General features: G+C 41.2%; 1 protein-coding gene across 1 annotated transcript; it reads right to left on the minus strand.

Annotated features, from left to right (window-relative positions):
- Nucleotides 1–1,335: 1,335 nt before the first annotated feature.
- mtr (5-methyltetrahydrofolate-homocysteine methyltransferase) lies at nt 1,336–24,732 on the minus strand. Its single transcript, XM_063482215.1, has 33 exons — nt 24,572–24,732; nt 23,665–23,876; nt 23,464–23,553; nt 23,059–23,128; nt 22,875–22,967; nt 22,389–22,495; nt 22,124–22,183; nt 21,251–21,345; nt 21,049–21,149; nt 20,788–20,849; nt 19,905–19,972; nt 19,746–19,825; nt 19,270–19,382; nt 18,998–19,138; nt 18,089–18,274; nt 17,831–18,010; nt 17,335–17,451; nt 16,907–17,047; nt 16,751–16,840; nt 13,726–13,878; nt 11,984–12,091; nt 11,573–11,673; nt 10,577–10,644; nt 9,533–9,653; nt 7,917–7,998; nt 7,363–7,461; nt 7,072–7,147; nt 6,099–6,254; nt 5,159–5,358; nt 4,808–5,008; nt 4,035–4,227; nt 2,950–3,062; nt 1,336–2,622 (listed from the first exon to the last, which is right to left on the minus strand). The coding sequence occupies exons 1-33, from the start codon at nt 24,612–24,614 to the stop codon at nt 2,533–2,535; spliced, it is 3,810 nt and encodes a 1,269-aa protein (XP_063338285.1). The 5' UTR covers nt 24,615–24,732; the 3' UTR covers nt 1,336–2,532.

The following is a 24,732-nucleotide window of genomic DNA, read 5'->3' on the forward strand; positions in this document are numbered from 1 at the left end:
CAAGGTGTTGAGGACTCAGTGAGGAGCCACAGAAGAGACCCTGTCTCTGTTAACTGTACTGTCAAGAAACTTCCGAGGCTGCAGCTTGGGAACAACAATTCTACTTTGGAATCATGGGAGTCATTTGATCTCATTCAGTTCAGTACAATTCAAATCAGTTGTATGTATACGGTGACAGTTCACAACAACTGTCATCTTGAGGGTGATATAGGGGGAAACTATAAAAAGAAGGAACCCATAAAATCAGACGCTCCAACATCAGATTAAAACAATGGGAAGAGTGGGAAGGAAGAACTACCATTTAATGGGAATAGACCTGTAGCAGAGCAGAGAACAGGGGAAAAGAAACCACAAACAGGACCAAACTAAAGAGTCTGAATAGAAATATTAGCTTTTCCTTCTTTTCTGACCGTCTTTGTCACACAGAGAAAATTTTAGCATCTTCAATTCTGCCACTTCCAGGTCCACCATTTCCAAACCACCAATCACAGCAAGTCTCAGTATCATCTTGTAAACCTTCCATTTCATGCCTGACACTCATCTCCACCCACTTCAACCTACCTGCCCTTTCTTCTTCATTTCTCTTGTACACTGTCCATTGGTTTGGATGGTTAAGCCCAGGTACGTAAAACTGATCTACGTTCACTGCCTCAACTCTGCATTTCTACCCATCCACACACACACACACGCGCACGCACACATGCACGCACACACACACACACAGGCATTCCGTGTTGGTTCCACTAACTTTCATTCCTTTCCCTCCAGGCTCTTGGACACTGCTGCCTAACCTCATCTGTCAGCCCACCCATCACTATTGCAACCAGAAAGAAGCTCAGAGCTGATCCCTGATGTATTCTTCACATTGACCTGCACCACACGTCACTGTCCTTATACATCCCCTGTATCATCCTCAAATACTTCTCTACACCTCCCGACTTTCTCAGTTCCCCTCTTGGCAGCCTATCATATGCCTTCTGTAGATTGACAAAGACACAGTGTAACTCCTTTTGTTCTTCTCTGTATTTCCTCTCTCAGCACCCTCAAAGGAAATACTGCATCTGTAGTATTCCTACAGCCCTTGACAAGGACCTGCTAAAGATGCCATCTGTAGTAGTCCTTGGCATAAAGTCATTCTGGTCCCGACCAATCATCTCACCTCTCTTCTTATCCCAGCTTTAATAACTTTTTCCCATAGGTTTGTGTTATGGGCATCGTCCATGTCAAAGACACCTTCTGTTTTCACAGATGGACTTTTTGCTTCTACAAAAAGGTGAAACTGAAAGTTAAACTCAGAAAGAAGACAGAGCCAACTTTAAGCTTAAGACTGTTTTATTTTGTAAAGATGAAATAGGTATCAAAGTTCCATAAAAACGTTAAACAGACACTGCAGCATTAAGATTTGTAAAGAGCACTTAACCAGCAAATCTTTCAACTGTCGAATCTCCTGATTTGACATTTGAACATGACTGGACCCCGAGCAGTTTAAGATTAACACTGGCTGTCCAGAAATATCCAGAAACCTTTTTTCATGGTTTATGTCAGAAAATGTTCTTAACAACAACGCTGTCATATTTGTCCTTTAGTCTGTCAAGTATCTATTACTGATCCATAAACTACATTTACTTTGATAAAATGTCTATAAAACAAACTACACAGAAATCACAATGTAAACAGTAGTGCTCACCAACCCTTGTGCTGAAATATTAAAATAGTCTGATTGAAGCAACTAGCACCAAAATTACTTGACAGAAACAGCATTATAACCTGACATAATCCGTCTTATTTCCCTAAATGTGCAGACAAAGAACAGTTGTGGACACACGAGTTTGAAATGTTTTATGTATATGTTGTTGTTCAAGTTTTTTTTTTAAACTTGAACAACATACTGTCATTACTAGTGTGTTATCTATTATGCCAGTACATTTCAGTTTCCATATAAAATACTGCTAAAGTTTTAGAAATAAAATGACCAACGTGAAATTAAAACTTGAAATGAACACATTCTGTGTTTATCTACAAATCTTCTCTTTACAAATAAAAAGCTAAAGTAAAATCAGTTGGTATTAACGAGCCCTCGTGAGTATCATTGGTTTGATTCGATCTCTTCTTCTGTGCTTCACTTCTTCTAAGTGATCTTTGTTTGAGGGCATGTGTAAATGGTCTTCTCCAACAAGTATTAAACTTTAATTGCACATATGGAAATCGGCCATTGAATGTGCAGCAAGAGCACAGTAGTTTTAATTAAGCACTTTGCTTTTTAAATTTTTTTTTTAAGAAAATACCACTATGTCCACCTGCCCAGTACCCGACAGATGGATAAACTGTCAACAATTAGCATGAAATGTTTTCCTGTTTACAGGTAGTGTAGTGTTTATGGTAATAGAAAAGTCTGAGGCCCTGTGTCTTTGTGCAGGTTGGTAAAGAATATCCTCTGGGATGTCAGTGAGAGGGAGTGACAGCAGTTACAGTAACAACTCATGGGAGCCAAAGTGGAATGGTTGGACTGTAAACTTGATCCTCTGTTGCAGCTTACATTTCATTGTCATAACCCAGGATGGGAGCGAGCCATCTCTCCACCTCCTCCACATTCATCTCTTTCCTGCTGGCATAGTCCTCCACCTACAGATGAGATGTGCACAGAGGCCACAAGTTAAGCTCTTGTTTGGGGAGAGACCTGTAGCATATCAACTAAGTTTGGCCGGTGTATGAGCAGAAAACTTCAGGTAAAATGGAGCATAGAGAGACCAGGACATGGACAAAACAGAAAGCAGCACAGGAACTGGACATCTCTCTTTTTTCAGTTTTAAGACCTTAAGAAATCATGACCTGCAGATATTAGATTAAAAACAGACCAGTCTGTTAAATGAAACTATAGTTCACACATTCTTTTAGTAAACATGTTCAACAGTGTACTGATGTACAGTGAGGTACATTATCAATGGATACCTGCTCCTTGGTGATCTTTCCAACAGCAAAGTATGAAGCCTGAGGGTTGGAGAAGTAAAGTCCAGACACAGAGGCGGCAGGTGTCATGGCCAGGGACTCCGTCAGACCAATGCCTACAATCACACACAAATGCACAAGTAAACACAAAAAGGAAACAAACACCCACACAACCCTACGCACACATGGAAAAAATATAGTAAATAAAATGTCCATGAGACAGAAACAGCAGATCAGTGGGTTGCATAAAAAACTACACCTGGCAGTGTTTTGTTAATAGCATGGTTAGCCGCTCAACTGACATTTACAGGACGGTTTTTAAGCCGTTGCATGCACTACATCTGAGGAGATCATTACCTGCTTAGCCTACCGGTGCTCTGTTCTGTTTGGCACCCTGTGCAGATGTAACACCCGATCTCAAGCACACAGGTAAGAGTATATAAAAGCACTCTCACCTGTATGCTTTTTGCATGAGTGTGACTTTTCCTCTAAAAGGTGATTTGAAGCACATGAATGCACAATATCAACATACTGTCATCATGATAAATAGGTTTAGAGAGTCACCTGAATCCATGTCCTGGTTTAGTTATAAAAACTGCAGCTGGAGTTTGGAGGGTGTGAAACTAAACCCATGATTGAGGATTATATGCAGTGATGTGATTTGATCAAATGTTCATGATAAAAATGTGAATACAGAAAGATATTTATGCATATCTGATTATTTTCATAGGCTATGAACATTTGAACACAGGCAGAAAACTGGAAGATTTCATTTGAAATTTGTTTGAAATTTGTACTTAATAAAATGAATCTCTAAGGTTCATCCAGACTGTTCAACACTCCTCAAAGGTTCTGGTTCATGCTGACATCACAGCATCACGCAGCTGCTGCAGAATTTGACTTGACCTTCACAAACCAGTAATTCAGATTATTTACTGCAATACTTTGTCATCAAAAATACTTATGGAAGTTAAAAACATCTGTCTAATCTAATCCAACCCACTTATCTGTTCAGCATAACGTTTGTACTTAAGCAACAATGGATCCGTTTCAGGGAGTCAGATATGATGTGGTTTTGGTGTTCTCACCAGTCTTCTCCTGGATATTAGCCAGGCTCCACATGATAGTCTTCTCTGTGTGGTCGGGCTGGCTGGGGTAGCCAGCTGCCGGTCTGATTCCTTTGTATCGAACTCTGTGGAGATCCAAGGTATGCAGAGCCTCATCAGTGCTGTAGCCCCACAGCTCCTTACGCACACGAGCATGGAGCTCTTCAGCAAATGCCTTCATGGTGGACAGAAGGACAAAGAAGAAATGAGTGAATGGAAACAATGCCTGGACACACTGTTCCCATATTGTATCCAGCTGCCTCTGGATACTGGAGACATCAAAGGACTATATGCCAGCAAGCACAGATTAAAAAGTAGGGTGTCAGCTTGAAAAACATGTAATATACAGAAGTTCCCTTCCCTAAACAAAACTGTAGACTCTCATACTCCATTGTTCATCAGACTTTAACAATCCCAGCTGAGTTGGCGACTGATCAGAGCAGTAAAATGTAGATGAGTGCTAGTAGTCAATGCAATGGCTGTGGCTGAGAGCTGAAACCAAGCACCTCTAACATGAAACCCCTGCACCCCATGCAGTTAATGGCTATGACTTAAAACTGCAAGCCAGCAAGCCATGAATTTGAAACAAAAAGAAGAAAGGATTTTTAAATGGCTAACCAGCTGTTACTTGCAAGTAACCCTAGAGTTACCGTGCCAACATTGGCGCTTGTACTGTGGTATAATTACCAAGGAGGAAAAAAAGGTGTGATCTGCCGCATAAAGTATAGTTTTTAATATTTTTCAGGAAACAGTACCTCAGCTAGTCGATCGGCCAGAGCTTTGACCATGATGCTATTATAGTCATCTCCCTGAGCTTGAAACTGCTGACTCAGTTCTTCAGCTCCAAACACACCCACAGCAAACAATCCAATGTAGTCTGCCACACCGCTGTCTACAGGGGCCACAAAGTCAGACACACACAGGTACGGCTCGGAGGAGGAGCCATCCTTCTCCACCTGCAGCACAAATACACAACACTGTTGAAAGAACACTGACAGAAAGAAGACGGTTATGTGTTTAAAAATGAATATATTACAACACTTAGGATTATACAGGACAAGATGTTAAAGATGTCTGTCACAGCAGGATAAATCAGAGTCCCTCACCTGCTGCCGTAAGCCGTGGAACGTGGCGATGGGTTCTGTGTCCCCGTCCACTGCGACGTCATCTTTGTACACCCTGATGTCGTCACCGTTACTCTGAGCACGCCAGAATCCCACCAGGCCCCGCCCCTTCAGTCTGCAGTCATCAATCATCTGGTGGATCAGCTGCTGGGCATCATCAAAGAGTTTGCGAGCTTCTGAACCTGCAGTACCCAAAGATCACCGAGTTCAGTCACTTTCCCTGAATTCTTTCTTTAACACTTGCAGTTCATCCACTGTTTCCTCTTCTTGAAGCTTCATACTTTTATTCTAGTTTTCAAGACATGAGACCATTTCTGATGAGGCTTCTGTGACAGGTTTTTACTGGATTTCTCAAGGACATGATTTTCTGATACTGGTCATTTGCTGTAGACGTTTTTCTTTCCACTTGTCCAGTTTCCTTACATTTTTGAGGAAGCGCTGCACGCGCCCAGACATCCCAAGTTTTTAGTTAATAGCTCTTTGGAAATGGCCCTGTTGCTGTAAGAACACTATTTCATGCCTGTCAAGCTGTGTTATCTTTGCCATGTGTTTTTGCAAGAGGCTGCTGGTAGCACAGCGGCTAAGTTACAAATCAGGTACAAGAACTGGGCCCAAAACGAGTGGAAAGGGGCAGCCGCTGTACAAAGAAAACCCCTGAAAGACCTTCAGAAAGCCTTAAGAACACTTGGAAGCAAAATGTAATCAAATAACAGGATGGTTCAAGACTTCTTTATGGCTTAGTTTGTATGGTCTGATTCATTAATCAGTAAAATTTGACTTTTTTCCTCTCCTGTACTCCACTTATATCCATTTATAATTGAATTTTAACCATTTCCTACAGTACAGGTGCAGTATATATTTATATACTATATATTATTATATTTATACACTGATTTCTAAATAACCCTGACTGAGCTTGTACCAACGGTCTTGTCATTGAAGATCTTCGGGTATCCCCTGTTGGGGTATTTTCCTCTCAGCTGCCACACATCAAAGAACGGCTTCCAGTCGATGAAGTCCAGCAGGCTGTTCAGATCGTACAAGTCAAACACACGGGTGCCCAGGAACTGAGGACAAACTGAAACACAGAGAAGTCTGTATTAACGCTCACAGTTCTGTATGTGCTTGTTTCAGCACCTGAAACCAAGGACAACTAGGGCTGCAACCATTCATAGAGTAATTCAAATAATTAGATTATTTTAAAAAAATTCTCAACACAAATTCTTTGCACGCAGAAGTTTTAAACAATGTAAATTCGACCGTTTCACCCACATCTGCTACTAAAAACAATCTGCAATACAAACGTATTTAGGAGCAGTGCATGAATAAAAGGTCTGACAACAGTAAGTCCACAGAGCCCCAGTTTTAAACAGAAACACTGATACCACACCAACGTTTAACGTGGAGCCAGAGTCTGTTTACTCACCACGAAGAGCAAAGAGACGGAGCCGTTACTGAGGCGCCGAGCGAAAGAAAACGAGTTTCTAGTGTCCTAAACAGCAGCGCTGTTCCTGTGATTATCATTAAAGACTAGCAGGCGTCCTTCATCAAGCACCTGATCAACAACTCTGACATGAAGAAAAAAAACTCTGTAGCTGCTCCATCCACTGCTCTTTATTTCACACAGCAGACAATCTGCAGTAACCTGCAGTGCAGTTCAGAGAAACTCTGAAACACCCGCATTTTTTCCCTTTTGTATAATTATTATTGCTCACTAATAAGACAAAAGTATTTCTTAACGATTACTCGATTAATCGATGGAATTATTTACAGATTATTCGATAGCTGCAGCCCTAAATGCAACATTTCAATCTTCATCAAATGCAAATTTTTTAGAACCTTATTAAAATCTGACACATTAGGTAACAGCTACTACTGGTCATTGCTTGACTTGCCTGGCTTGGGCAGAGAGTGCCAGTCTATCTTTAATGCCTTCTCTCTAGCCTGGGACAGAGACAGGTAACAGCGATCCTGAACATACAGGGAGACAGTTGATTATGTTACAAGTATAACTCACTGTGATCTACATATTTATTCACATGTGCCACGAACAGTCAAGTATGTGATTTCATTAACAGCAGCTCTGCTGTACAGTGGTAAAGGATGGAGAAACCACCGTTTGGTCACATTCCTGCCACAGGAAATGTTCCATGTTTGGTTTCTTTTTCTCTACTGGCTGCTTTTACCTTCAGGGAATCATAGTGCTCTTGTCTGATCTCCTCATACTCCTCTTTCAGCTCCTCGAAGTACTCTTCCTTTGCTGTTTCATCCAGTAGCTGTGAACACTGAGACAAACCGGGAAAAAAGTGAAGTAAACACCACATTTTGTACTCCCTAAACAATATGTAACCACACAAGCTGATTTTAGCCTGCGTGTTGGAAAAACAGATTTAAGTCCTGTATGGTTTAAAACTAAACCATACAGGATTTTTAAACAATTTGGAAGATTTTGCAAAGCAGTATTAGCTATTGTACTGTACCTCATGTACTGTACCAGTGTACCTGCACATGTGACGTGACAATGACGTGTCGTGACAATAAAAGTGATTTGATTTGATTTGATATTGCATGGACCATTTTATTTAGATTTATTTGAGGCTAGTACTGTCATTTAAAGTCAAATGTGTATAGAAACGTTCACAATTTTAATGGGGTTTTTTTGCCATCCCAATGGATGGCAAAAAAACCATCCATTCTTGATCATGGAAAAGTTGGAGTCAAGGCAGGCAGATGTTCTTACCACCACCACACTCCTGGAAGCATCCAGAACATGGATAACAGGGCAGCTGTAGCGAGGGGCAATCTTCACTGCTGTGTGTACCCTACCCAACACAAAGTACAGGTTTCTTTATTATTCGACTGCTGCACTTCTGCTTACAGCCATTATCAGGATTGTCTATACAAACATTTATGGTGACCCTGATGCTCTTATAGCCACTTGAGGCTGGCTCACTTTTGGAGTCAGCCTCGAGTGGCTAGAAGATGAACTGCATCAGTGAGTCAATCCCAGTGGATACAACAAAAAAAGCTGTTTTCTGTCTGGATCAAAAAACAAAAGAAAAAAAACCTGTTTGGGCCACTGTGGACAGTTTCCAATGTTGTGATAACTCTGAAGTTACATTTGAACTAAATTATCTATATACTTGAGAATGGAGCTTGGCTACTTTGGGAAATTATAGTATATTACTCACTGCAAAGCCTACAGTGATTCTGTAAAGTATGCAACGTGCTTCACGTGTTCCACATTTTGTCATTTATTCCAAAGCAGATTAATTTTTTACGTCCCGTTTGGCTGAGTGTGAGGGTCATTGTCCTGTTGGAGTCTTCACCACAGTCTGAGGTCCAGAGCTCTCTGGAGCAGGTTATCATGAAGGATATATTGTTGAATTCATCTCCCTCTTGACCCTGACTACTTCCTGCTGCCAAAAAACATCCCCACAGCATAATGCTACCACCACCATGCTTCACTGGAGGGATGCTACTGGCCAGGTGAAGAGCAGTGCCTGGTTTCCTGCAGACGTGAAGCCAAAGAGCTCACCCGTTCTTTCATCAGTTCAGAGAACTTTCTCATGGTTTCTTTGACGTGCTGTAGCTTTAACTGAGGAATGGCTTCTGTCTGGCTACTCTACCATACAAGCCTGATTGGTGGAATGCTGCAGATTTCATTTGACTGCCCTTCTGGAAAGTTCTCTCTCCACAAAGTAATGCTGGAGTTTTTCCAGAGTGACCCCGATTGCTCAGATTGGTCAGGTCAGCTCTAAGAAGAGCCCTGATGGCTCCAAACGTCTCCCATTTACACATGATGGAGTCCACTGAGCTCACTGAACTCTTCAATGCTGCAGAAATGTTTCTGTATCTTGATCCAATTCTGTCTTGGAGGTCTATAGACAATTCCTTACAATTCCTTGGACTTCATGGCTTGGTTTGTGGTCTGGCATTCACTGGCAACTATAATTCTCATTATGGGATATTGTCCACAGAATTTTGAAAAATTAATTTAATTAGATGTTCTTTCTTTTTCCCCTAAATGAAAGTTTGTATATTGTTCACATGATCAAAATAAATTGAACACAAACGTAAAAAAATCAGGCTGTAACAGGACAAAATGTGGAACAACTGAAGCCCTGTGAATACTTTCTGGGTGCTTTCTGTCAGGCCTGCAATGCTTTTTCAAATTCTTCCCTCTCAGGAAGAGGCTAAATGCGCCCCGAGATGAAATATGTGGGTGACTGTTAGTGCAGCTCCTACACGTAACCTTTGACTTGAACTTTTATACCAGATTTAAACCAAATCTGGTACAAAAGCACATTGTATCTAGTTCAGAATTAGAGCTCTGTGATTGTAGGTATGCAATACTTTGATGTGGTGGCTCCTCCAATCAGCAGTGGTGTGGTCATTCCCAGTCTCTCCATCTCTTTGGCCACATAGATCATCTCATCCAGAGAAGGGGTGATAAGACCAGACAGACCAATGACATCTGAGGTACCAAAGCAAGTACACAAATGCTGTTACAAACTAATAAGTCTTAATCCTGCAACAATAATTTGAGCTTTTGCTTAAAAGGGTCTTATTGAAAAATACATGCTAAAATGACAACACATACAAGTGTTCAGCTTTAGGATGCAGTCAACTCAGTAAATTCTTTAAATGTATATATTAGTTTCTTCATCTATGCATAGAAAGAAAATGAAAATCTGTGAAAAGCATGTAAACTGAACCAGCTGCTAGAGAGAAAAGTCTAAATGACAACAAAAGACTCCATACACAGCTGTGCTCACACACTAATTTATTAATGCTTGTAATGATTAACAGCATCTCCTCCAACCAGTTATTTTCTAACCTTTCACTACCCAAGGCTGCTATTGTTTACAGTCATATCATGATTATAAGTTGTCCTGCTTTTTAATAAGTTAGTACACAAAAGCAACAAAATATCCCATCACCATGCAAGATTACAGACTGGTCAGTGTTACTGCTCTATCATTAGGACAATAATCTGACAGGAGCATTATATATTAATGCTTATAGAACAATTAAATTGCTTGCGGGACACATTCTCAGACTCTGTATTTCTTACTGATACTTACCATGGAAACACTCAACTGGTTTCCAAATTTAGGGAACAACAGTTATATATCACACAAGTCAGTATAAATCCTGTAAAATTCTCCTTGACACATCATGATATACCCACGAGCAGCTCCACCACACAGGCTGAGTAACTTTAATTCTGCCTAAAAGGCAAAAACTAGGCTAAAGATATCGAGCTACTGCTTAAATGCCAGCAATGTCCAGTAATGAATGAAGGCCTTTATGATGAACATTTTAACATTATGAAACAAACTTCTGTGAAATTAAACTTTCCATAACGTTTCTGTCAGTCTGATCTTTACAGTTTACCTGCTTTCTGTGTAACGGCCTCTCTGAGGATCTGATCACATGGAACCATTACACCCAGGTCGATCACTCTGAATGAGAACAGCAGAAGCAGCAGGAGAATCAGTTTGGTCTGTTTCAGCTGAATACAGGAAGCATGTGAATATAATGCATATGCAGTACCGACGATGGATGAAGGGATAAAAAACTATGAAAGAACCCAGGACAGCTTAGTGGAGATGTTTTATCGTGATGTCTGTAGTTATGGATTAACCAGTTGGTCAGTCATCAATTAGAATTTAAGATAAAGATGGTCATTAGTACCAGTGGAAACCCACCACCACCTTTACATGGTACTCCAGCATACACAGTCCATGTCTTATTTTGTCTTTATGGGAACTATTTTATTTTCCTAATATTCTCTGAGAATGTAAAAATTATTACACAACTGCAGAAATTCATATTTAAGAGTGCAAAAAGAAATTTTGACTTCAAACTTCAAATACTCTTGTCTTACTCTTAAACTGTAAAATATGGAGATGTAGAATAAACCTTTGTGTCATCTTTGAATATTCAGTTGTTCAGTTAGCGATTCACAGTAAAGGATTGTTCGTGTCACTCAGCATGTAAGTGCAACAGCACACACGCACTGAACTACAGCTATTAAAGACACTTCTCTCCCACAATGCAACACTAGTCCCTGTGGAGGATCAAAAGGCAATGTGAGGTGAGTTAAATCACTTGAACTGTTGAGTGCACTGCTGACAGAGGACTGCAGTCTGTAAATAGAGGGATCACCCAGTTAGTGGAATATTAATGTTAATCCCCTCAAGGCTGAAAAATGACACTTTATTATAGTCTTGATTGCATAATTTCAAATCCATTCCCCCGACCAATCGACTGGTTAAAGCAAGTACAAGTTGAGTCAGCTGCACCCACTTAAGTGCTACAAGTACACAGATTACAATGTAAATGTGTTTAGTGGGAAAGGCAAGACGCTCAGCAGCAAACTACTGTTACCTGAAGTTGTTGCAACCCAGCACTACACCTACAATGTTTTTGCCAATATCATGGACATCTCCCTTCACTGTAGCCAGAACTATGGTGCCTTGGTAGGGATCCTGCAGACAAAGAGAAAACAATGAGGGGGGGCCCACAGCAAACGTGACCACTCTGAGTGACATGGAGTCGGCGTGGACTACACTTCTTATTCCCTCCAGCTTTTGAAAACATTTGTAGAAACATTACATTTTGAGGAGTTATTAGCATTTATCAATTATTCCAGTATTTGCTTGCTTTATTTTATTACTGTGGAACTCATATTCATGTAAGCTATGAAAGTGCTGTACAGATTTTGCACACACAAAGCTTTTGGGAAAGAAAACAGTCAAAAATAAGAACTGCTTTGAAGTCTCCTCTAAATGCACTGACCGTCTCATCAGAGGATCCAGACGCAGCCATGATCTCCTGCCTCTCCTTCTCCATGAAAGGTATCAAATAACTAACCGCCTTTTTCATAACACGAGCCGACTTGATGACCTGCAGACACACGACTGCTGACTCAGACATCTTTGCACATATAGGAAGAAACAGTCAAACGATTCATGTGTTTTGGTGAAGGATAAAAACCTCCCGGGGAAAGATTCATACAAAGGTTCACTGAGATAAACTGAAGTCTTTCTAAGACACAATAAACTGCATTTACTACAACGAAGTTCCCAATCCTATTAAGTGTGGAAGCCATGCACACGGTCAATAGAATTAGTGTAAAAAGCCCAAAAGGTTTGGATAATGACAATTTTCTTAAACTGCTTATGTAATAATTATTTAATAATAACTATTTGATTAAGTGAAGACCTTCTGGTTTCATTTTTAGTTTAAATTTTAATCTCTGGTTTAATGAGTTAGTGCAACTGTGTGGGAGTGCGTCATCTACGGATTGTAACTGAATCCTGTCTCCATCCACAAATCCCCAGTGCCTCAGTGGAGCTGGCCTCTACAACACCAACACCACAACAAAAACTCCAGTAAAGGAAGGAACTGTGGGCTCTGTGCTTATGTACTCCAGGACTGCTGCTGTAACAGGACGATTACAGACTCACCGGAGTTAGAGGCGATGTCCCTTCAGTGCAGGCCCTTTCATTGCAGCCATCGTTACCACTGCTTACATCTCCCACAATGCTAACAGGACACTGGACCATGTACAATAATATCAAGCAGGCCTACTAAGCAAAATGACTGTACTCTAATCCACCCAACCAACGTCACTGTCAAATATGCCGATGACACCACTGTGGGTGGGCTAACCTCTGATGGAGATGAGACAGGATAGAGGTAGTGAATTTGTCCCGCTGATGCTCAGAAAGCAACCTGAAAAAATAACCTGAAACTGAGCGTCCTTCAAATAAATGAACTCATCATGGACTTCAGGAGACACAGACAGCTCCACTGCCGTCTCATCATACATGGAGAACGGGTGGAATCTGTCTCCACCTTCAGGTTTCTGGGCACCTACATCACCGTCGACCTCACCTAGACCCACAACACCATTGCTGCATTTCCTCCGTGTCCTGAGGAAGAATAACTTGGATCAGAAGTTCTTGCAGCCCTCAGTGGAGAGCGTGCTCTCCTACTGCCCGGGTGTCTGGTAAGCAAGGGCCACAACTGGGAACAGGAAGTAATTAACACCGTCCAAAAAACCATTGGCTGCCCTCTGCAATCCTTGAAAGCCATCCCCAGATCCTTCTGTCTGAGGAAAACCAGGGTCATTACAGGTGACCCCTAGAAGCCATTTGGACTGTTAACAAACACTAAATGAAAATATTCATATTTCATCCCTGCACAGTTCGTGTTGAGCACCCACAATTTCATTGTACATGCACAATGACAATAAAGGCCTATTCTATTCTATTCTATTTCAAAGGAAAAAGGGATTTGGTGATGAACTGAGTTTCTTTATTAGCCATAATTACTTCTTTACACAGCTTTATCTGATTTACTGAAATAAACTTGGGGATCTGTCAGGATATTTGACTAAAACTAAAACTGGTCATTTTATTTGAGACAAAGCAAAGCTAAAGTTGTTCCCACACTGTGCCACAGAAACAGTGTTCACCATGAAATTTGACCATAATCAGCTGCCAGACCACATGCACTCAAAGTCATCATCGTACCTGTGGCAGGAACATCTTTCCAGCTCCAAACAAGTCTCCCACCGCCTTCATGCCGTTCATCAGGGGTCCCTCAATGATACGAAGGGGTCGAGTGTAGCGGTGAACCTGAGCACGACACTCTTCAACATCCTCCACCACATACTTCTCTATTCCCTAACAGCATCAATACAAGACGGACCATTAATAACATCTGATGTTAGGAACATTTTCAAAACATAAAAACCTGAAAATTTTATGGTTCAAAGTCAATATATATAAATTTCATATGTGGAATTTTGAATTCTGTTTGAACATGAATACTTCACAAACTATCAAAGATAAAATCCAGACATTTTCACTCTCCCTTCTTACAGTAAAAATAAATTAGCATGTGATCATTAGAACAGATACGTCTAAAAATATCTGCCATGGCCCTTTTAAGGCCGTGGGTGGCAAAGGGTGGTTTGTTTCAGAACGCACTTCCGACTTGATTCTCTGAAAAATAAATGGTGTTTATTTAATGGCAAAATAAAAACCAAAAATCAACCCAATCATTTCTTACAACTTAGATGTAAATGAAAGTTAACTTAATCCAATTCCACAAGTTCATAAAGTGCCAAAAAATTTTAAAGCCTCGCGTCGTCCCACCTGACCACCAAAACCCCCCCAAAACATTTCCACTACACCCCACAGCGTGCCCTTAATCCCTAAATTAATGGGAGGTTCCAAAAGTTACCAAACTTATCACGACTTCTTCAGTCTCAGCCGACTGCTGGTTTCCCTGTAAAGAGTACATTTGGATAATGACTGAAACCAGCACTACTGGTGAACGAATGGGCTGTGAGGTCAGTTCTTTGGATCATAATTATGCAACTTGTCACAACTATTGAAAAACAATTAACCATTCACCTCAAGAGGATCTGACAGAAACTGACAATGCCTCTAGATACTCTTCACAAGGTGTTTGAATTAGGGCTGGGTATCGCCACTGATTTCTAGAATCGATTCAATTTGAATCAGGGAAATTTTGCCTCAGACAGTCAGAAAAATTATACATCTGATCATTTATCAGTATATATCCATATTTTTATATCTATAAAAAGAAAGCTGACACTGTGAGACTTCATCAGAGGTGTGAGCATCACAGCAGATGCCTTTGTGTCAAAGTAACTGAGGATAAAACAGAAAAACATGAAGGAGATTTTCCTGGCCTGGTTTTTTATAGCAGATAGCTGCTTTAAAATATTCTGCAGTAGTTAAAAAACTGAGGAAAACCATGAATCAACATATGAACATAACCTGATGCTGCTGAAGTGAAGCAGAGCAAAGTTACAGAGGTCTGATTACAGACACAGCTAAGTGTTTTGCAATCTGGCATCATTTAAAAATGTTTAAATTTCTTCAGTATTGAACAGCAGAAATGAGGCTTTCTTGTCTGAAGTCATTTAATTAAAAAAAACCGCGGCCGACAGCGCTGTACACAACGGCAGACTGGTGGGTAATAAGCAAGCGAATAATGCAGAAACAGAGCAAAACAGAGCAACTATGGATGAAAGTTCCGGCCTAGTTTTTCTTGCTAAACCAGAAAGACTATCATGAAAAATTTTGTCACTGTTCAGTGACGAAAATACTGAAACGAGACCTGGGAAGTGGCTACAGGAAGAGGGTGATAGAACAGGACAAGGCCATTGACCAGATTTCATACCACCGGCTATACTCAGGGGGATCTACACCAAGTCTGTATGGTTTACCAAAGATACACAAACAGGGTGCACCCTTACGACCGATTGTCTGCATGATCAACTCTGTCACCTATAACATCTCCAAGTTTCTGGCTTCGATCCTCAACCCGCTGGTGGGCAGCTCTGAACACCACATCCAGAACACCCTGGATTTTGTTGAGAAGGTGAGAGATGTCATTATGGAGGCAGATGAAACCATGGTCTCGTACGTCTCTCTTCACTTGCATCCCAGTCACGGAAGCGTTGGAGGTAGTCCGTAAGAGATTACAGGATGACACCAACCTCAGCAACAGGACCACTCTCAGCATCCACCAAGTGTGTTTGAACTGTGTCTTCATTCCACCTACTTCACATACGAGGGTCAGTTCTACAGGCAGAAACATGGGTGTGCCATGGGCTCCCCAGTTTCACCCATCGTGGCCAATTTGTACAAGAAAGAAGTGGAAAAGAGGGCTTTGCTATCCTACCCTGGAACACCACCAAGCCATTGGTTCGGGTATGTGGATGACACCTGGGTGAAAATCAAATCTCATCATTGCTCAGTGGTCTTTGTTCAGTGGTTGTTGATCAATGGTCGTGACAATTTACACATTAATGATCAAGGAACTGACCTCACAGCTCATTTGTTCCCCAGTATTGCTGGTTTCAGTCATTGTGCAAATGTACTGTTTACCTGCAGTCAGCTGAGACTGAAGAAGTCACTGGGACGAGTGAGGAAACATTTCTCCCACTGAAAACATCCAGATGAATTAAGTTTTTGGGATTTCCTTACCTGGATGATTGAGCATGCATCAAGAGATATACATGTACACTACCGATCAACATCCCAATTTTTCGAGTTATTTATTGCAATTCAAGTCATTCTAGTCCAATGAATAGTTTGAAATGGTACGAAGGTAAGTGGTGAACTTACCCAAAACTGAAGAACAACATTTCAGAATTAAACAAAAAGGTCTTTTTCAGGGACGACAACATGGGTTAACAGTTTAAAGCTGTTCTGGAGCAGTGGAGGTTGATCAAGCCTTGAAAGCTGCTGCTACTAATTCCAGGGCTAATAACAGGTCCCACAACTCAAGCACTTTGTTTTCCAATCTGTGACTTTCTCTGGTTTTGTATACATTTCTCCTGTTTGTTATTTATTACTATTTATATTTTATTCCTGCACAGTTGGTGTGGAGCTTACACTCAAAGGGCTATTCTTTTTTATCCTAGGCACACAGCTCTACCTACTGAAACCGTTCTGACAAGTCTCTCACAACTAAAACCGTATTTTTTTGTATAACAGAAACATCCGATAACCTTACCTTAATCAGAGCGTACTCCAACCGCTCCTCTACACTTCCTTCCCTCCACTCATCTGTCCGAATGATCTGCTTCCCTCCTTTGGTGTTGTTCTGTTAACAAACATCTGTCAAGCAAAGCAACAACAGCTTGGTGCTGCGTAACATGCGTGTCTGTACCTGTGCATATGCCAGCAGTTTCTCCGTAGCATCGCCATCTCTGTTCCAGATGAGGTTCTCACACAGTGTCAGCAGTTCCTTGTCGATGTCGTCATAAACGGGCAGGTTCCCTGCATTCACTATTCCCATATCCATACCGTTCTGTCACGGCACAGTGGATAGGAACATAAAGCTAACACAGGCAAACTTCTTATTTCTAATAAGAAATGTGTAGCTCATTACATTTGGAGGCAAATTTCATTGAACTAAAGATCATTTGTTGTTACAGAGTTCCAACACGTACACTGCAAGTCTTTGTAAGAGCGCTCTGAATGTTCACGTGCAATTTCACTCTTTTTCTTTCTTTAAATGTTTACACTCACTACATCTAATAATAACAAAATACAAAAATGAAGGCCCGCGCTACAACCGGTCATCTTCATGTTTACCTTGATAGCGTGGTACAGAAACACCCCGTGCATAGCTTCTCTGATCACCTCCATTCCTCGGAAAGAGAAGGACAGGTTGGACAGACCTCCACTCACCCTGGATCTTGGCAATGTTTCCTAAACATCAACACCGATGCAAAAAACACATGATGGTTACACCAACCAGAATCAAAGGTTTGTGTTGTGATTAATGTGGATCTAAAGAACTGATGGAGTATTAAATAAAACTTCAAACAGCTGATCAGACTAGTTTAAGCACAGTTTCTAGCCTGTACAGTAAATATCACTTAATGAGAATTAATGCTGTTGTCCTTATACTTGAATGACCTTAAGGCATTTTTTAGCCCTGAAATCTACTCGTTAAATAATGCACCCTAAGTTAGTTAGAAACAACAAATTACAGGAAGATAAAGGATGAGGTTTGTAAGTAATGCGGCTACTAAAGCACAGATGGAAATCTTTGAGGGGATGAGATGAAGTTGTGTTGAGTCTCTACCTTAATAAGTTTAGTGGCCGCGACGAAGCTGATTGCGTACTCGTTGTGTTCCTCCATGCCTGTACCAATGGTCAGGATGTTGGGGTCAAAGATGATGTTGTTTGGGTTGAATCCCACTTTGTTGACCAACAGCTTGTAGGCACGAGTGCAAATCTCCACTCTGCGCTCCGTATCTGTGGCCTGCAGAGGACAGCACGCTTATCAGCAAGTTCATGTGTGTCTGTCTGTGTGTCCACATGAGCGAAGGCATGTGCAAACCTGCCCCTCCTCATCAAAAGCCATGACCACCACAGCAGCTCCGTAACGCTTCACAGTGGCAGCTCTGAGCAGAAACTCCTGCTCGCCCTCCTTCAGACTGATGCTGTTCACTATGCACTTCCCCTGGCAGCATTTCAGCCCAGCCTCAATCACTGAGAAGTTAGAGGAGTCGATACACAGAGGAACCTGAGGAAGGGAAGAAGAGCTGAAGGAGTACACTGTTCTTTTAACTGAATTCATTCTTTAGCTGTTACCTGGTAAGAAACAAAACCAGCCTGCAGTGTGTACATCATCACGTCCACTGATGCACTGATCAGATCGAGTATCGCTGACAACAGACAATCACGTCTTTTAAGGCTTTACTACACTATTCAGCAGCAGCTTTGCATTTGCTGCTAGCTGCCTCCATGCTCTTCTACTAACAGCAAAGTGTCAGCGATACAGTCAACAGTATTTCATACCTGCACTACAGTACAGCTTTACTCTTATGTTTAGAAACTGCTGAACACAAAGATATCTCATTATCACTCAGTTTATCTCGGTCCTGACAGATTAGGAAAAACATGAAGTGTAATACAGGACTGAAGCATATTGTTGTAACAGTTAACAGCTTTGGACTTCTGTGTGAAAGCAGCTTGGTGAAAACCTTGAGCTCATTCGTCAGTCTGCTCAGAGCGAAAGCTGAAGCTTGCTGATATTTAACAGGTAACATTTTCACCATCTTTGCAGGGGCAGGGGAGTGTTTGATAACCTCATCACACTCTGAGGCTCTGCTTACACTACGCCGGTCAGACTGTACTTCTATTTCTGTAATATAACTCTACAATGTTTTACAAGTTCAGTGCTGTACTCATATATACATTTAAACATGTCAAAAACAGATGAATGTTTTGCCTTTGAATGTCCTACCCGTGCAATATCAGGCTCAGAAGCAATGAAGCTACAGAATCGAGCCATGGCTTTTGGTCCGTCTAGCATCCCTTCATCCATGTTTATATCCAGGACCTGAGCTCCCATCTCCACCTGGGCCTTAGCGATGCTCAGAGCCTCCTTCACATTACACAGAAAAGCCAGTTGAAAATTAAAAACCTAACAATCACAATCCTAATCAAACTTCTGAAAGTGAACAACATTAATATTAAAAACAACACGAATAAATTCAGGTAATATTATTAAACTACCTCATAGTTTCCAGCCATGATCAGCTTAGCAAATTTGCGTGACCCAGCCACATTGCAACGCTCACCGATGTTTACAAAGTTGGTGTGTGGGCCAACGGTGAACGGTTCTAAACCTGGAAACAAAAGGATATGTTGTGTCCTGCATAAAGTCAAATCAACAAGCAGCCCTTTAGCACAGCAAGCGTAGAACAACTGCTTTTGTTCTGTCAAAGGTTCTGCATGTTTATACTCAATGTTAGGATTTCTTTTAAAGTTTGGAACTTGTTAAAGAAACCAGAAGATGTAAATGAAAGCAGAGCAGAGTTTCAGTTGTTGCTTTGATCAAAACTCCTGAATTTATAAACTGACTGACAATATCAGTTTGGAATTTTAACTACCAGAGTGCTACAAGTTTAAAAGTCTGACGTGCAAACACCGTTTCTACCCTGTGTGTGTCGTTCTGCAGCTTTACACATGGTAACGAGAGGTTTTACTACCAGAGAGCAGCAAGTAGTCTTGATAAATATCAGCAGCAGGAGCTCTCGGCACACAGTGTCTGACTGCTTCAGATATGGCTCTGTAAGGGAGGAGGGAAACAGAAAAACTGGAGTGTTATATTTGAGGCAGACGTTTTATTATGAAAACGTTATACTGACCTTATGTGTGATGGAGTAGTTCCACAACAGCCTCCCACAATATTCACAAGTCCATCCATAGCAAACTCCTGCAGACAGGACACATTCTTATGACTGATTTATGCTTCAGCAGGAAATCTTCATCCTAACTTACGTCTTAACCGGAAACCCATTTTAACCCAACACCGTAACCTTCATTCACTCATTGATCGCTGCGCTGACCCAATGTGTAGTTACAGGTTATGTGGAAGGTTACAGCACAGGGTTAAAACGGGTGTCTGGTTACGACAGATTTTCCACAGAAGTCCAAACAAAGTCAGCACAACTTCTAAGCAACCCCAGACGGGTTTTTGTCTTTTAATATTGTTTTCAGTCACACTAGATGGCAGCTGGCAGGTATAGCACCTGCATGGAAGCTGAGAAATGTAGTGCTGTCAATGAGGTCAGCTACAGGTGATCAACCTGGGATTCTCTACTTGTCCAATAATAATTTGGCTTATGAAAGGGCCAAGGTTAAAAAACATATGAATATTTTAACATCAGGAAATCAGGAGTTTCTCTTGTGAGAGTGTCCTAGGTTGATGTAGGGAACGTTAACCAAGCATCTTTTTCCCATGGTGGGAGAAGTCAGAGCTCCAAGAGGAAACCTGTGCGAGTACAGACAGATGATATTTAACAAACTACAAACTCCACACAGACGGACCACATCTGGGTTGGAACTCGAGACCCTCTAGCTCTGCGTCATCATTCTGCTCAGATGGTGTAAAGCTAATTGCTCTGACTCAGTCTAAGGGGACAAGTGGACCCTTCACTGCAGGGGTCTAGGTTTTTCTGTCCCTTCCTGTGCTGCTTTACACCTAAATGTCACTCAGGAAAAAACAAACAAAAAAAATCTTAATCAAACCTTTAAATTGGAGGCTGTTACTTGTGGAGTTTCATCATACCCTCCAAATGTGTTGGGAAGGCCTAAGAGAAAAAGATAACATGTAGATATGATGACATCACATCTTCCTGGAGGGTCTGAAAGATGTTGCAACAGGAACTGCCTGGACTACATACACCGATAAACCTGCTATACAAAGCTGTGGTGTGGCATCAAAATCATCATGGCTTCAGCATGTTGTGTGGGTTGTGTGTCCACTGCTGTTTACACAGAGTGTCTTACCTGCATTGGGATAACAGATAATGAAAGCTGTGGTGCTTTTTCCTATGGCCTCAATGAATGGTCTCATCTCTTTTGCCCCCAAAGCACAGTTCAGACCAATACTGCACAAAGAAAGGAGGAAGGGTCTTACTGGGAAGCCATTTGTATCACATCACTGGTTTGTTCTACATTTAGCTGTTTGGTTTGATGTACAGTAACTCACCAGAGCGGTTCAGCATGTGATACACTCACTACAAAGGCTTCTCCAGTCTGACCAGACAGAGTCCGTCCACTGCGGTCCACAATGGTCCCTGAGATCTGCATGAGCGGGGTAAGACGACAGCGACAGCGTTTTAATAACAACTTATTAAGGCTGAACTCATTTCTTTAGAATCACTTTTCAACCAGTTCTGAAAACATCTTTGTTAAGCTTTAAATTAAAGGATTTAAAAAAAAATACAAAACAGAGAAAGTTCTTTATGCTGCATTTATTAGGTCTTATTATAATCCTTCTTATATTTAAGTTTTTAAGAAAAGTCGTGGGAACTATCAGCCTTTCTTTTGACACATGTGGAGTAAATGCTGCCTGTAGTGACACGTGGGCAGGTGCTAAGGCCTGCTGGAAAGGTTAAAGTCTGCCAGCAGACAGGATGAAGTGTCCTACAATCTCCCGGCTGCACTGACACACAGTGCACCAACCACCACTGACACCAGCAGATCACATGACACCCCAAATCATCAGCCTGTGGAAACGTCACACCGGAGACACTGTAGGACATAATAACGATACTTTTTGGTTAAATGTGTGTCTACAGTGTATTAAACTTTGGCTTATTTTTAAATAACTGATGCAAAACACCGGACTTCCTCAGTATTCTCATTTTTGAGATGCACCATTAATTAGTAGTAAACTGCAATACATTTAGAGAAACACTCATTTTTAGGAAACTATGAGCAAAGTTTCTAGGATGTGAGATTGAAACTAGAAAATGAAGCCTTAATGATGTGTTTTTGTCCACATCTCGATCGATTCTAAATGAAGTAAACAGTTTTTAAAAGTCGTGCAGCGTGGAGAAGAATGAAGAACCAGACTCACAAAGACTGGCTTTCGTTCGAAGCCCTTTTCAAATAACAGGTCGATCGCAAACAAGGCAGCCTGCAGATACAATGATCAAGTAGAAAGAGTGTAAAAAAGACTTGCATACAGTACAAAATTCAAAAGTGCACTCTACTGGTGGAATAAGGTGAAATTCTAGTAGTAATGGTAGTACTTCAACTGTAATGAAGTATTCATCAGTGTGTTACTCAGTGTTAATCCTTTAACCTTAACATTATCAGTATTTAAACAGGATGAGGGGTACCTTTGCATTGGCAGTGTCAAAGATGGTTTCCACTAGAAGGATGTCCACTCCCCCGTCTAATAACCCTCGTACCTGCTCTGAATAGGCTTCTACCAGCTCATCGAACGCTGCAGAAAACACACACACTTTATTAATTGCAGTTACATATTGTATGGTGCTTATTTGCACAATGACATCATTCAATCTGAGTGTACAGCCCAGAGTTACTTCATAAAGCACACATATAATGAAGCATAAAACACCGGTGCTGGAATTCCTTACATTCCTCTTTCCGATCCTGCTAATATGTCTGTGATCATTAGTTGTAATGTAATCCAAGAGTCACAATATTATGCAAATAGTTACAACATTAACTGCAGTTCATCAGCCAATCACGCATCTCTTCACATATGCAGCGACAAAACATCTCACTTATCTACCGTTTACATCGACAGTGTTTAAGAGCTAAAGCACAAAGTTAGCTGAATAACCAGTGAGCAGTCTTACTGATGTTCCTGAAATCTGGTCTCTCCACACATGGTGAAACAGACAAGGTCTTATTGGTGGGACCCACGGCCCCAGCCACGTAGCGTTTATCACCTGATAACAAACACAAAGGTGCTGATGAACTCTCTGACACTGCAGGATTGTACAAACACTGGTGACAGTAATGTGTGGCTGTACTGCTGACCGCATTGTTTAGCGACGTCGTCCGCTGCCCTCCTCGCCAGCTGTGCTGATGCTTTGTTGAGACGATAAGCCTACACAACACACACAGGTTTACACCTTAGAGCAAACAGTCATTACTTATTACTGAAATGATTATGTCTCATGTTTCCAGTGGAAAAGGTCAGTGTAGTAATATACTTAAAATTAATTAAAATGTCTTTGTTACAGCACATACGATTGAGCTGAACAGTAAATAAATCAGTATAATAAAAAAAATACTGAAGACACAAATATTTTACTGAGGTGAAACCTGATATTCACAAAAATGACTCCCTTCCATAAAAGGATAAATGACTTGGTCATAAATTCTAACATGGTTAGCATGGTTCCACGCAAGCCGAGCTGTGGTCAAGTAGGGACATCATACCATGTGTTCAAGTCCGTAGTCTGCCTGGGCGATGGACGTGCTGCTGAAAGTGTTGGTCTCTATGATATCAGCACCAGCCAGCAGGTACTCCTTTAAGCAGCCAAAATGAGGAGAGCAAAGTTTGCACATAAATACAATTACACACCCGCACAGCACAGGCGAAGTGCAAAAATTCCCATTTCGATGACTGGATTAACCAACCTTGTGTATTTTGTAAATGATGTCCGGCTGTGTGATGCTGAGAATGTCATTGTTGCCTTTCAGCGGCAGTGTGTGTGTTTTGAACTCCTCCCCTCTGAAATCTTCTTCTTCAAGCTTTTGCTGTTGGATCATAGTTCCCATTCCACCATCCAAGACCATGATCCTTTGCTGCAGCACTGCTCTCAGCTCTGACTCCAGTGGGCAGCTGCATCCTGAGCAGGAAATGGGATGCAGTTATAGAATGACAAACTACATATTACACATAACAGGAGAAAGAAAGAGAAAAACCTCAGAAACTTTGTCAAAGTGATCCTACAGGTTATAAATGTGAGACGGGTGGATTTTTATTCAGCATAACTTAAATATTTTTTGTTTTTTTAACATATGCAGTATCACTACATGGTATCTATACAAACACAGCAAGTATACTTTTTATTTAAAGACTGGGTGACAGATTAGGGTGGGGTCTGGGGCTTCTGTGCTAGAACATTCTGACCATCACAAACTTTATTTCCTGCTGTCTGATGATTTCTCTTTTTCTTTTTTTTTTTTACATCAGTTTGTGATTGAAATGCTTTTCTTTATATAAAATAAAAAGGAAAAAAGAAAAACAGGCACGAGGCATTCTGTAATTATTCAGGACTTGTCGTCACGGCAGAGTAAACACGCACTGACATGATTTGCATTTGGTTTTATACATATTTTAAAATGTACATTATGGGGACATGTGAGCCACGTGCTTCACATCTGATCGTACAGCAGCAGGAGTACACGCTCTGCCGCACACATGTGTGATACGAAGGGAAACTAATACTTGCTGAACACGTGTTTTATGAAGTGGTTCCCTGTACAGCAGCAGTTTAGCAAACGGATACCTGTTACCGCTGCCAACACTCCGTATATTTACCCGCTTCTGAGGAGTACGGCTGAAAGACGTTAGTGGGAGCCATCTTGTAAATAACCGCTGTTGAAAACAGCCTCACAGTCCGTCTGAGGAACACAATGATCTTTTTCGAACTTATCCAGCCGACTCGCTCCTGTTTTGTCGAAGCTTCTTCAGTGATTCGA

This window comes from Pelmatolapia mariae, linkage group LG8 (assembly GCF_036321145.2).
Source record: "Pelmatolapia mariae isolate MD_Pm_ZW linkage group LG8, Pm_UMD_F_2, whole genome shotgun sequence".
NCBI lineage: Eukaryota > Metazoa > Chordata > Actinopteri > Cichliformes > Cichlidae > Pelmatolapia > Pelmatolapia mariae.